The sequence below is a fragment of the Erigeron canadensis genome, chromosome 3 (assembly GCF_010389155.1).
Source record: "Erigeron canadensis isolate Cc75 chromosome 3, C_canadensis_v1, whole genome shotgun sequence".
NCBI classification, from domain to species: Eukaryota; Viridiplantae; Streptophyta; class Magnoliopsida; order Asterales; family Asteraceae; genus Erigeron; species Erigeron canadensis.
In genome coordinates this window covers 28,024,799-28,039,930 of record NC_057763.1, presented here as the reverse complement: position 1 = coordinate 28,039,930, position 15,132 = coordinate 28,024,799, and the positions used below count along the sequence as shown (strand labels likewise).

At 32.9% G+C, this 15,132-nt stretch overlaps 1 protein-coding gene across 1 annotated transcript; it reads right to left on the bottom strand.

Annotated features, from left to right (window-relative positions):
* Positions 1–5,442: 5,442 nt before the first annotated feature.
* Positions 5,443–9,068, bottom strand: LOC122592750 (root phototropism protein 3-like). The gene is made up of 4 exons (XM_043765048.1): positions 8,658–9,068; positions 8,263–8,332; positions 6,861–8,147; positions 5,443–6,199 (listed from the first exon to the last, which is right to left on the bottom strand). The coding sequence occupies exons 1-4, from the start codon at positions 8,768–8,770 to the stop codon at positions 5,657–5,659; spliced, it is 2,013 nt and encodes a 670-aa protein (XP_043620983.1). The 5' UTR covers positions 8,771–9,068; the 3' UTR covers positions 5,443–5,656.
* Positions 9,069–15,132: the final 6,064 nt, after the last annotated feature.

Here is a 15,132-nt window from a genome sequence, read left to right as displayed (position 1 = left end):
TCTTATACGAAGTGTAAAATCTGAAACGTACGTACAATAAAAAATAAAACTAAAAAATTACCGTTGTCGTAACAAATTAAACCACTGCACATGAGTATCATAAATAACGTGCAGAGTCTCAATTAACACCTACCTATTATCCCATCTCAATCTCAATATAAGAAGGTACAAACACACATCCAATTTCACAACACACTACTCTTCTTAATTAATTATCTGTAGCTAGCTAGTTTCAAGTGATCATCATAATTTACAAGATGGCTTCTAGCAATAAGCTTCTGATCATCTGCCTCCTTGCTTTTATGATCACCCTCTCAACCAACGTCGAAGCCGCCACCTCGGCCCGTCGTCTGTTGAACATCCCTGGAGTCCCATCCTTTGGTGTTGGTGGTACTTTTCCAATGCCAACGCTCCAAACACCCACATTTCCGTCAGTACCATCCTTTGGCTCATTTCCTTCTATTGGAACCCCTTTTTCCTCATCATTCCCAACCTCCCCATCATCATTTCCATCAATCCCTGGATTCTTCACCCCTCCACCAACCACCAATATTAATCCCTGATGAAGTACTTACTATACGTACCTAGTAGTGGACCGGCCTCGCTTTGTTATACGTTATGTTGTGGCATGCAGAAGTTCATGCTATTAATTAGAACATATGCATGGATAGTCTATGTTTTTAATTAATTAGTATGCATGAGCATGTAATAATTTATGTAGTTCAATTTCTTCATTATGAATTGTACGTGGTTAGTTATTTTCAAGTAGCTAGCTAGGTTTATTAATTAATGGCGTGTGAGTGTTTGGATCAGCTTGTTATTGTGTACTGTATTAATTAAATTTGGTGTAAGCAGTACGTTAATTCGTTATTATGAGCAATCTCTTATTTAGCCATTTAATTTATTTTACTTTTTTAAATATATGATTGTCGTCTTTATCAATTGAATCGAAAAAAAAACATACATATATGACCCACATAATAAAAAATAGAATGTAAAAATTTGGAAGTAAAAACAGGATAAAATCCATTTGCAACAAACTTATGTAGTTGAAAAGTTAATGGTATCACTTAATTATACGAGTGTCGTCTTTATGAATTGAATTGAATTGATAATGTTTGGGCTTTTAAATGTTGTACTGTAATCTTTAACTGGAGTCGCAACAAACTTTGTAGTTGAAAAGTTAATGGTATCACTTAATTTTGTGTAGCTGGGCTTTATTTATGTGGCATTAGGCCGGTTTTTATAATTAGAGTCCTCAAGCTTCTTGTCTGCTACGTCAGTAGGACTCCCCTCAAGGACTCTCTCTGCCTTCTTTACATCTTGGTCCCACCTCTTTACTTTCTCCCTCTCTCTTTATCTCTCTCTCTCCGTTGCATTTTGGTCCCACTTTCGTGCGTCCTTCATAGTCCTCGTGAGGACTCTCTGCCCAGGACTCCCATTTTGGACGCTTGGTGACAATAGCGTCTTGCGTCCTCTTCTTCAAAGACTCCCCCAAGACTCCCCTATAAGAACCGGCCTTAGCATTATTTCTTATCTCTCGTACTTTAACAATTTCTTTCACCATGCAAGTTGTACAAACAGAATTGGTCCGCAAATATAACATGAGGTCCCCCCATAGTCCACAAATTAACCAAAAAAAAAAAATAATAGAAAACTATTTAATGTTTCCGATTCATAATACAATTCGAAGTAAACCATGATTGTGATTACTTGTTTCCGATTTATATTACAATTCGATGTCCGCATGCATAATTAATTGTACGTGATTACTTATATTCCCGGCACTTATAAATTGCAAACATATCAAAAGTAAAATTTACAAACTCTCTAAATTAAACAACGATTGATATATAGTAGTTTGATACAAACAATAATCGCAAATTCTCACTACATCAACGACCCTTTTATTCGATCGATTGTAATATATAATTTTATATATCATCATGGCTCGTATTCTTGAAACATCAAAACTTGCGGATTTTGAGGCATCACATATAGTTTTCATGCTAGGTATGATCTTGGCATCGATGTCTATAATGGCTGTGATCATCTTTGTTTGTGGCGATCATGATGATAAGAAACGTCGTCAAAAGCCTCGTCCCAATAACGTTGCGTCTTCAGTTCGTCCCAATGTTCAATCGTCTTCGGCGGCTACCACTAGTAATAATAATTACACTTCGCAACCTTTTTTAAACCCTTTCTTGTTTGTTGCCCCACCAACAGCTCCTGCTGCTGATGATGATGTTAGAGGATCAGACACACACCGCCACCACCACCACCACCACAAAGACGGATACGACGACCAGAGTAGTGCGGTGGGACACCATCATTCTGGAGTCGGGCACCACCATGAAACAAGCACTGGGTATGACTATACTGCTTCATCAATGAGCACAGGGCATCATCACCACTTTTCAGGAGGAGGATTTGGTGGACACCACCATGGTGGCCACCACTAGTGGTTGTAACGGGGGATCGATATATATACAGTGCACCAAATTAATTTAATTAGTTATACAGTTTTCTTTTAGTTAATATTTAATTACAGAACTTAATTTTCTTATATGTAATATATAGTGCTGGTCATGAATAATGAATAATACTGTAATAAGGTGTTGTTTAATTTGTTGGATTTTTAAATATAAATACTTTTCTCTTCTTCGCCTTTTAAAAGATGTTGTACGCATGTCATCTTTATTTGATTAATTCCTACTATACTCGTGTGATATCACTACAATTCGATCTGCAAATTTATTATAGTCTACATCTCCATATATTGGTGCCAACAAACTATGATGCATGCACACAGATAGGCGTATCCGTTTCGGAAACACCATGGGAATGTTTCCGTGTATCAAATTAACATTTCCTTGAACTTTCATAGATACCGAAACGTTTTCTTTGAAGTTTTCATATTGTTTCTAACTAATATTAGAGTTTTAATGGACTTTTTCTATTTCAAAACCGACTGCATCTTGCGATTGTACGTATCCCCAAACCCGAACAGACTAGCTATAATATTATATACAATTTGATCAACATAGATTTTTTTTATTCCAAAACCAATTATTAAATACTAAGGGACGTTTGGTTATGGAAAACACCCCTTATTTCCACTTTCGTTTTCAATGAAAACATGAAAAAACAGAAAACTCGTTCTAATAATAGTTTTTTCAGAATGTTTTCCAAGAAAACAAAAACAATGTTTTAAATTTTTCCATAAATAACTTGAAAACATCTTTTTCTTGTTTTTCATTTTCATTTTTCATTTCATTCCTCCTCCTCCCCTCACATCTCTTACATGTTTTCCAGTTTTCTAATTAGAACGCGTTTTCAAAATTTTTATTTGTTTTCTAGGAAATAAAAACTTCTTTCATTTTCTAGAAATTCAGAAATGAAAAACTAGAAAACAATTTTTACAACCAAACGCGCCCTAAACATTCAATGAGTGATCACTATTATAGAACTATACATATACAATTATACATAATCTTTCAGGTCTTAATTAGTCTCTCTCTGTAAAAAGCCAATATATTTTATATTTGTATATTTTTTATTGCCGTACCTGTATCTTGAATTTTTTTGTTTTCCGTTCCCCATTCTCATATCGTTTTCATGCCCCTTTGCCGTACGGTAACACCCGTCATTTTAAAATCTGGATTTTTAAAAACTTTTGCCTAATGGTATTTAAAAATGCGAAAAACAGAATCCTTAAAACATAACTAACCCTTAATGGATAGTTCATTTATAAAAGTGGTGTTACATCATTCATATCATTAAAATAGTATAAGATAATCCAGATTTGGCACCAAGATAAATGCCTACATAAACAATACATAAGTCATATTAAAAGTAGGCAATCATCATAAGGCTAACATAAATGATTAAGCGGGAAAACTAAATATCTTCTTTATAGCAACTACCCGCCTCACCAAGCTAAGTGATTCACTAGCTCAACCTGCTTAACCTGAGGGAACAACGTTTTTCAAAAGAGCAAGTGTTAGCTTTAAAAGCTAAGTAAGATAACATGAGTTTATGAAAACATTGCCAATTCATTATATATTAACAAAAACATTTCATAACTGTTAATATCACATATTCCTAAGAGATTTGAGTTTGAACAACCATTTATGATGCAAGAATCTAGAGTGAGAGAGAGAAGAGTGTGTGTGTGAGTTCTTGAGGTTTTTAGATAGAGACGGAAATGAAGATTTAATGAATGGATGGAATGAGTGGGTGGTGGAGGATTGGGTGGAAAACGGTGGGGATAGGGTTGGGTAAGACTTGTAGGTCATGGGTTAGGGTTAGATCCATGGATTGACCCGTCTACATTTCTAGTTTATTAAATCAACGTTACTTATCGTGTCACGTAATAAGTCGATAATTTGACCCTTTAAACATATCACTAGTCATAATGTCTCGAAACAAAACATTTTTATTAATAATATAAGTCGTCAGCCATATTACATGAAAAGTCAAATGGTCAAAATTCGCGGATGGTACACTTCTTCTGGTTTGAAATCTTTCTGCCTTGGCTTACAATTTGGAAGGAAACCACCCACTGAAGAGAGTCACTGGACTCGCTAATGACTCGCTGACGACACACGTCAGCGACCAAGTCTGGTCAGCGAATCTAAGACTCAACAATCTCAGTTCCACTTTTCTTACACTTTCGGTTCTCGGGTCAAGCCGGGTCGGGCCGATCTTGAACCCATGCACATCCCTAATTCTAAGAACCCTAATTCTCAACGAACCATTAATCACCCCATACTTCAATGATTATTAACTAATTGGAAAGATGAATAATGCTAGTTTTTCTTCCTTTCTTTCTTTTAATTTTCAACATACACACACATACCCGGTACCCCCATCCAAGAATTTCTTGCTAGAACAATTGATGTTATGTTATTATTGTTGTTGTATTTCTTGAAGAAATCTTTGATTTAAATGGAAGTATAATTTCATTTATCAAAGAAGGAATTGGAAAGGAGATTGAGAAGAAATGAAGATGGATTCTCCAAGAAATGGAGATAACTAGAAAAGGGAAGAAAGATGGCTGGCATCTCCTTGTGCCACGCCCCTTTGATTTTTAATGGGTATAATACCCGCTGGCCACTAAAGTTCTAACTATTTAAATCCTGTATTTAAAAAAAAAACTAAAAAACCATTTTAATGTCAAAACTATAATAAACGTTAATTTTCATTGGTCTTAAAAATTCGAAATGATACATTATTATAGGTATTTGCATGGATGATAATCCATGTGTAATGTGTAAGAAATCAGAGAAATTAATGCTTTCTTGTGGGAGGGCAAAAAAAAAGCAAGAATCCTTTTTTTCTATAACATAACATACGTATTTGCACTATGCGAGTACCTAATTTCATAAATAACACCCGTGTACTTCATACAAATAAGGAAGTAAATTTGCATGTAACAGATACATAACCATAGATTAACTTAGATTTAAAACTGATAAAAGTTTAAAATATACAAGAATGAAATGAATACCAAACACAACAAGATAAAAGTAATCATATGAAGAACACAATTCCTACGAGTAGAAAAAAACGAAAGATGGATCAATTTCAGACTTGTATGCATATTTTCTGAACATTCCCCTGTCTATCTGATTTCTAACTTATAATATGTGTTTTATGAAATCGAATTCCTCCATCTCCTTGGTGGCTTTCTTGTTTGTGCTGCATTAGCCTGACTCCCATTTTCGTTATTCTCCAACGTGTTCATCTTGGTCATCTTACTCAGCTTTTTCCATCCACTCGACCAAGCTGATTGCTGTTTTGGTTTAGTGACTTTATCAAACTGTCGTTGCAAGTTCTCCATATCGTGTTGCAGTTCCAAATACTTCGTCTTCACTGTTTCTAACTCGAATTTAAGTGTATTAATGTCCTTTTTAGCTGCAGCCCATCCTTCTTGAAACGATTGTGGAGTTCCTTCTAGTAATGTTTTCCTGTTTTGAACCATTGGTTGGTAGTGCGAATCACCTGCATCTTTAATTGAGCTGCTTGCTATCGCGTTGCTGATTTTGACCTGTTCTGAGAACAGAACCTGCACCACGACTCTCAGTGGTAGCCTCTCGTTCTGTGCAGCGTGCATACATGCGTCCATTGAAAGCTTTTGGCAGTCCATGACTCTGCATAGTCTTTTTCGTTCATGTTCCGAAAGAGTTGGATGAGCCTGTGACACAAACCTTAACAGTTACATAGTCTATACTAGTATTATGTAACTCAACATATATGTACCATGTTTTTACCAAAAATAATGATACAGGGGTGTTGCAATAAATTGTAAATGGCAAGAAAAATTGTGATGTGTGTATTACGTATTTCTTAGACATAAATAGTAGGGAGTACGTACATTGCATTTTCTTGCAGTCTTCCTTTACTATCTAAATCCGAATTATAAGGGGCCATTCGGTTTTGGTTGAGGTGTTGGCTTGTGATACAAGTGACCCAGGTTCAAATCTTTTCATCAACATCATTTATTCTTTGGCATTATATATATGCTCAATGAAGGAAGACCGGGGGGCTAATTATTAGGCCATCGATTTGATCTCAAGGGTGATCGGGTTTTATCACTAGTGCGTCTTTGGGCCGGTTGGTTTTATCACTAGTCCGTACATTTAATTATTAGGGCGCCACATACGAAGTGCGGACATTTTTTTAGTTGGCCGTTCAAAAAAAAAAAAATTAGTCATTTGGTTCAACGAATGTAAGAGAATTTGGTGGAGTTAACATAGGAACTTTCAAATTTCTTTTCATCAAATTCTTTGAACTAAACTACCCTAACTATTTATGACTCTTTTAACCATATAACAAAGCTGTAAAGTTGGGAGTACCTTCAGATATGAATCAATCGCCCTATACAATCCATCATCGCAGCTCCTTGCTGATTCGGGCAATGCCTCGGCAAGGACTTGAAACTTGGTCAAAGAAAGACTTTTATCTCTCGAGACCTCAGTAAGGTAGCTATCAACAAGTCTCGCGACTCTCATTTTTGCATTCGAGTTATTACTTCTTTGAATTCCTTCATACATATGCTTATCAGACGTTGACTGACGTCCTGGACTCGACATTTCCATTTGTTCTTGTATCAAAAAATGTTCTAAAAGTCTTTGAACAAGATCAACATCATACATAGTATCGGTTTTACTATAACAAGGGATCAAAAGATCAGCCAAAGTAGCCTGTTCAAATTGCATACCGACCCGTTTCTCCAGTTCTGTCACAAGAGCTGGAGCCACCTTTAATAAGTTTGCCATTCTTAACAACCTAAGAAGGAAGTTACACGAAACACTATCTTTTTGTGGCGGAATTATGCTAATGAGACTCTCTATGATCATTCTTTGATCTCTCGTTTGAGTTATCGAAGAAAGATCATCTTTAGATCCTGATACTATCATATGTAAACCTCCTTTCCAGTTAGTCGAAATCCCCATCCCACCGCCACTCGTACCCCCTTCTTCACTCGAACTACTCCCCTCTTTGATCAAACCCGGAAGAGATTTAGCTGCATAGTGTGTAATGGCAGCTCCAACCAACTCATACCGCATTCCTTTCACTTTAATCGCGGTGATCACACGAACAAAATGATCAATTCGGAGAATAGAAACATCTTCATACCACCAATCAGGAGGAACCGGGCTCCTACTCGGGCTAGACTCCTTCATCTCATTCCAACTCGGGCTAGAAGCCTTTATGGGCTTTCCAGTGTACTGCCAACGAATACCTTTCGGGTTAGCACATGCTTTCCATGCAATAGACTCACTACACCTTCTAACTATTTGTAAATTTTCAGCCCAAGGTGATAACTGTTCACAACTTTTTAGTACTAAAATAGAATCTCTCCATGATGATAAAACTACATAACTAAGAAAAGCTTCAGTTTTGAAGATGAGATTCCCTTCTTCTAAATCTTCAGTCATTTCAAGATACTCGGCTGCACAACGAAGCCCAGAGATGTTGGTTGCTGTGAGATCAACAGCTATTCCATAGCAGAATTTCGCAGCTAGCTCGAAAGCTTCTGCACCTCCTGGTATTTCATCCAATGCTATCTTGCTTAACTCTATTTCTCTTGAATCATATATGATTCTGTTCATTTTTCCACTTCTTGATATCAGGGGATACTTTGAAAATTTGTTAAAAAAAGAAGACACGTATAATTAGAATGATGAATATATAATTGTAATAATAGTTCAAAACTTGTTTAATTAAAGTGAGGTAATTATAAAATAAGCTTACCTTATGCAAATGGAAATTAACATCACCAATTTGAACCAAGAAATCACTTGGAACATCAGTTGCAACAAACCTATTTTAACACAAAATATATATTATATACACATAGTTATTAATTAACTAACATCATTATTCTTATATATTTAAATTATTAAAAAAAGGTGTGCTTGATTTCTTCTTATTAAAAAGGATGTGCTTAATTTCTTATTATAGTTAGTTGTTCATTTTTTTTAAGCTGTTTGGTTTTCCAAGCAACTTAATTAAATTAAGTTGTTATTTAAGCTGTTTGGAACGAATCGTTCCAAACTAACTTGTTTAAAACATTTTGTCCACTAGATAAGCTAGCAGTTTGGACAAGTAAGCGAAAACACTCTCAAAAACTACTTATCCTAACATACCAAGATTTGCCACGTTGTTCAAAGCGATCAGTCTGGACTCCGTGTTGCTTTGAAGCAAGGACACCATTATCGTAGTCTCTACCGGTATATGACTCAGACTCCGAATCCCACATAATGGAGATTGAAAAACCCTATAGGAATCTTTAAAATTTGTTGGAAGAAGAATGAAGATAATGATTATGGTGATGGTGATGGAATAGCAAGCTGAATGAATGATTAAAAAGAAGGAATTCACATGGGTTTTGATTGGATTTTTATGTAAGAAGAATGTGGGCTTGGTATGCAGTTTCAAGGAGGAGTGTGAGTGTCTAGTGTACAGGCTGTGTGGTAATGGGCATAAACATGTTAGTGTTTTTTGGATTGGAAAAACAAAGGATTTTATGTCAGATTTGTAAGGCTTTTATGTTTCATGAATGTGCAAAGACTATAAGTACATTTTGTAACTAAATTTGAGCAACTTCTAATCATGGATTTTGTGATCTTCATAAGGATTGCCACACGTGCCTTTCTGTAAACGGTCTACATTATTCCATTCATCAACACATTATTAAACTTTTAAAAGGGATTTATTTATTATTAAAAAAACGTACCATTGCCATATTTAATGATATCTTATGGAACTATATAAACTTACACAGGAGATAAACATACTAGCATATATATGTTTGGTGAATGGATGTGCTATTTGTTGCTATTAGTGATCATTTAGTTTAATATCCTAAAAACTTACACTAATTTGATAAATTGGTTGACTATCTTTGTCAATGATATATAAGTTAGCAGACATAAGTATGGTTGTATAACTTGTATTGTCAATTTGGAATAATATGAATTAATGTGTTTTGATAGAATTAAATGGAAGAGAAACCCCACATCCATGGTAGATCCAATGCACAATAACTTTCCAGGACTGTTTTCTGGGCCCCAACTTAATTATCAAGTTTGTCAATTTATGGAATGAAAATTATTTTTTATCTTAATAATGTATGGTATAATTTAAGGCAATTTATCTTCAATTCTTTTGGTTTTCTTCTTTTTAGTGTAGCTTGATAAGGATAAAAACTATCATAAGCTATAATATAGGTTTTTATGTTATGTATAAGCTATAATGCATCTAGGTGTAAAAAAAAATACGACAATACCTTATATGTTGTTTAGGTTGATTAAAAGGTATTGATATAGCTAGAACTGAACTATCTATAACTATAATGTTAAAATACATTACAATTATAAACATTGTACACTTTTATTTAAACTTTTATAATTTAAGAACGAAACCCATTATTGTATTCGTTTGCCTTATTGTGAACATATTATATTAGCTATCTATAATACATCATAAAATAAATAGATTATAGATAGTGTCACGATTTTTAAAACTTAAGTATGTCTTTAATTATCATATCATTTAGAGAGATGATACTAGTACCATTCTTACTGATAAATCACTACAACAAATATGTCATTTCTTTACACTTGTTTTTTCATACCTTTAAAAAGTGTGAAAAATTTTGTTAATTTAATCACATTTTATAAGTGTGTAGAAATAATTTACATTTCAAAGTGTGAAGAAATTTAAAATATTACAATATTTACACACTTATAGATATGGAAAAGAAAAGTTCACACTTTCAAGTGTGTAAAAATGTATCAATTGTTCACACTTAAGAGTGTGAAAGTTAGATTGTAACACTTATTTTCTTCACATATGGAGGGTGTGAAGAAATCATGTGTTACAAATTGGCTTTCACACTTAAGAGTGTGAAAATATTTTCAATTGTTCACACTTTTAAGTGTTAACATCTTGTTTACACATTTATAAGTGTGAAAAAATTATAACTTTTGAAATTTATTCACACCTTTAAATGTAATTTATTTCTACACATATTTATATGTGATTAAATTCATAAATTTTTTTACATTTTTTATAACCAAGTGTGAACAAATGAATTTTTTTTGTAGTGAATATATTGTAGACTTAGCTGTAAAACTCTTAGATTGGTATGTTTAACAAAAATGATGTTAGAACTTCTATCATTTACTCGTATTGTCTATTATATATTTATTGTTTAATTTGTATTATATATATTAGTTGTTTATTAATTTACATTGTATAAACTTGTTGATTATCATCACTTTTTGATGCAATGTACTAAATGTAGTTTATGTTTCATGTATTGAAAAGTCATCCATACATTACAAGGTACGGTTCTAGTTTTATATAAAAATCTGAAACCACTAAAATGGTAGCCTAGTGATCAGGCATGTATCTCGAAAAGAATGAAACTTCTTATAGAAGTAGGGGTTCAATCTCTAACTCTTTGACGGTCACGAGTTCTCAAAGAATTACCAATAACAAAATGAACATTTATACCGAATTTGTAGTATCGGGAGGGATGTATAGATCCAGAGCTATTTGATGATTAGACCAACACCTCCAAGGGCTCCACATATCAAACAGAATCATAGAAGACAACGATATCAAGACAACAGATATTGATTGCTAACAAGTGGTTGAAATTTTGAAATTGCAAATGCACTGTTTAAAGTGCCATTCTCTTAAGTTTAGACATCAACGACAACCACCAATGACTTACCCTCAACCGGTCAAAATAGCGCAAAATGGCATCGTGAGTAAATAGAATGGAACAATTTAATGAAATATACTCTTAGTTCATATTTTGTTTGGCATTTAGTGTGGAACTTCAAGTTCATATTTTGTTTGGTATTTAGTGAGGGACTTCTAGAGCTTAAACTTCTTCTTTTTTTCCAAAAAAAAAAAACTCCAAAATATATAGCTAATGAAACTATGAAAGTAGCATACTAGCCAGAGCTTTTTATAAGGAAAATTACATTTTACCATAATAATATAAAAGGTAAATACAACAAAAAGACCCGGAAATAACGAATAATGAAACAATTCATATATTGACGTTACACGAAAGATATGTAAAGTTTGCTTCAAATGACTGATTCATACCTACACTTTAAATTTTAAGTCAATCATATCTGAAGTTTGGTATATTTCCACTCGGATGGTACCAAAAATAATATTACATAGCTCCACAAACAACCCAAAATATAATAAAAACTATCATAAAGAAGATAAATAAATCAAAAAACAATTGGACTAATTCCGGGTCAAACTGGGTTTTGAAAACAGTTAAACCCATAAAACCATGTGTAATCGAATCGGTCACTAGTTGAACCAAAAGAGTCCCGGGTTTTAAAACTTTGCATCTAGTTTAATATGGATATGTAAATACTCTAGATCGAAAATGTGTGAATTGGGAGAACCATGATAGACAAATAGTACAATTAAAAAGACGTAACAACCAACAAGAGATATTGTTTGGGTGCGTGGTTCACGTGATACAAACGTGCGGCTGTCACCTTACACACTACGTATGCAAGTCTACTGCCCCATCATCCTCCTCGACGTGGCCACTTCATAGTTCTATCAAAGTATCAATTGTCTAATTCCTCCAAGTCTCCAACTTAAGTTGGACCAAATTCTAGAGGCCCATAAGGCCCATTCACATCTCAAGTAAGACAATAACCAAATACTCCGTATAACATGGAAGAATTTATGTGGTTCACATCACTTTTCTTTTATTTTCCAACGACATATAAAATAGTTACTCCTAAATTATACAAACTTTTGTGATAGAATTTAAAGGTATAGAAAAAACCCCTATCTATTCACCCTACAAATATAAAAAATGTAATCCCAAATAAATCAATAAAATGAAATATTAGTAAGGGTGTACTTATGCAACTTAAAATTACCGAATATATGTATCAAAGTTGTATAGTAACTACACATGATTACAAGGTTAAGGTGCGACTTGTTAGCGTTTGTAATAATTCTATAAGATAGAGAGTTACAGTGGTATTATACTAGATACTTTAACTCTTACATTTATAGTCATGTTAACTTTTATTTTATAACTAGATTTTAGACCCGTGTCAAATACATGGGTTTACAACATTATCATTATAAAAAAAATAGTATTTATCTATTTACTCGATTTAAGTTAGCATTGCTCATAACAAAAATAGTATTTATCTATTCATGACAAATGAACTTAAAACTATTAGGGGGAGGGAGTGGAACACGGGAAAGAGAGTTTATCACGGGGGGCCGCGCGGGTACACCGGCGCCACTAGTTTACCCCATGAGAGAAAATGTGTTTTGGGGGAAGTTCACCGATTGAAGGGTAATGAAGAGAGAGGTGGAAGATGATGGATTATTGGTTGGAATGAGTTAGTGGGGGCCCCACTATTATTATAAAATAAAAACCAACTCCTTTTTGACTTTTTATCACTTATTAAAAATAAAAATTGGAAAATTATGAGGTGGAGATTCGAGGAAGATGGGGGAAAGTGCCGCCAGTGATTTGGGGAAGACGGGGAAGATTGAGAAAATTGAGGTGTCGAAATTTGATTGGTTAGTGTTGGAGGAGGATGGGTGACCACTCCCTCCCCTTTTACAACTATTAATAAAAGCATTATTTTCCTTCCAAAGATAATCCTAATATAATAACTATTATAATTAAATAGAAAGTTTACACACATTTTGATTGCATACATACATGCGTATGAAACTATTTCCATTGTATTATGGTATGATGACAGAATAGGGAAGCAGAGAAAATACATGGTTTTAACTTGAATCATCATTTGTATTTTTTGTGAGCCTGTTGTATGTGAAAACGATTCCCCATATAGTAGTAAAAAATCGTTTTTTAAGAAAAAAGGATCTTCAAAGATAAGTTTACATGTTGGGCTATCTCGAATCACTTAAATTTGAAAGCTATATTTACTAAATAATATTAGCGTGGACAAATTTGGTGTTACAAAATAATTATGAAAAGTGTGAATAAATTTCTACACACTTTTCTATATATTTTTACACATATAAAAACGTGACAAAATTTTTAATTTGTTCACGCTAACTAAAAGTGTGAATAAATGCAACATTATTTGTAGTGTTTATATTAAAAAAAATGAAAACTTTGAAATTATAGATAATAAGATAACTCAGCATAAGACCCTATAAACTCAATACAGATTTTATTATATATTGCAAAAAGATATATCGCTCAATCCATTATTCACTAATTCCGAACTTTGGACATTTACTTAAAGAATGAGCGTTCCGATTAATCTCAAACTGTTAAGTAAAATCCACCAACTGAATGTTTCTGCTAGCTAAACATGCATGTAAGTTCAACTTTTTGGATGAAACATCTATCCTTATTTTAATTGCGTTCTTAACATCTTTCAAGATTATTTTTTGGCTATTTTTTCTTTTGAGTTAACAAGACATTTTAGCTTCAATATAATTAAACTTTGATAATAATCTAATCTTTATAACTAAGTAAACCCGTGTATTTGACACGGGTCTAAAATCTATTTTATAATAATATAAATGTCTATTTTAGGTTTTTTTTTTTTTTGTTTGTTGTTGTTGTTTTGTGAATGGCAAATGTCTATTTTAGTTAATTTTTGAGTTTCTTTTTTATTAAAAAGAAAAAAGAAAGAAAGAAAAGGTAAAGTTTCTTTTGAAAATTAGTTCCACGTCAACTTTATTAGAGTATTAAATGCATGTGCTTAAAAAATTTAATATTAAAACATCACCATCAATAGTTGTATAAGAGGATAGTGATATTTTCTTTTGAATCATAGATATATGGCAATGAAACGAAATGAAATAGTATAGTTGTTTAAGATGATATATATACCATCTTCCATGCATTAATTCAAAGTTAGTTTGGGGTCAGTGTCACTTATATGGGCGATTCGACGCCGAGCTCTCCCCTTCCCTCATTTCGGTGCCTTACATCAACGAAGACCTTGGGCGCTCAAACCGAAGAACTAACATGGACTTTTAATTTTTTAAAATTTGTTTTTATTTGTTTTCAAGAAATGAAAAATGTTTAATACTTTTTAGAAAACAGAAAATGAATCACGTCAAATAATTTTTATAAAACTAAATAGGACCTAAAGTTTTCTTGCCAGACACTATAAAAAAATATTAATGGTGCTTTATAATTGTATTAGTCTAAAATTCAATTTCAAAGATAACCCCAAACACCTTCTAAACTTTTATAATATATTTTTCACTGTTGTGTTCTATCATAATCTTAATATATACTATAAGACAGTTGAACTAATGACTAATTAACCAATCACATCATTCGATTTCATCAAATTAACTTTTGATGATGTCATCATTTAGATAAAGTACAAATTAAAAATCCAAATAATCATTATCTAAATATATTATTATATTAATATTTATATTAATTTGTAGAAAAAATCTCATTAATTTACACTTTTTTGTTTTCCATCAATAATTTACACTTTTTAGCCCTGAATACTTAATTTATATTTATTTTTAGTCATCAACTTAAGAATTTTTTTTTAAAATTTACAATCATTTAATTAAATAAAATTAATTTAACATATA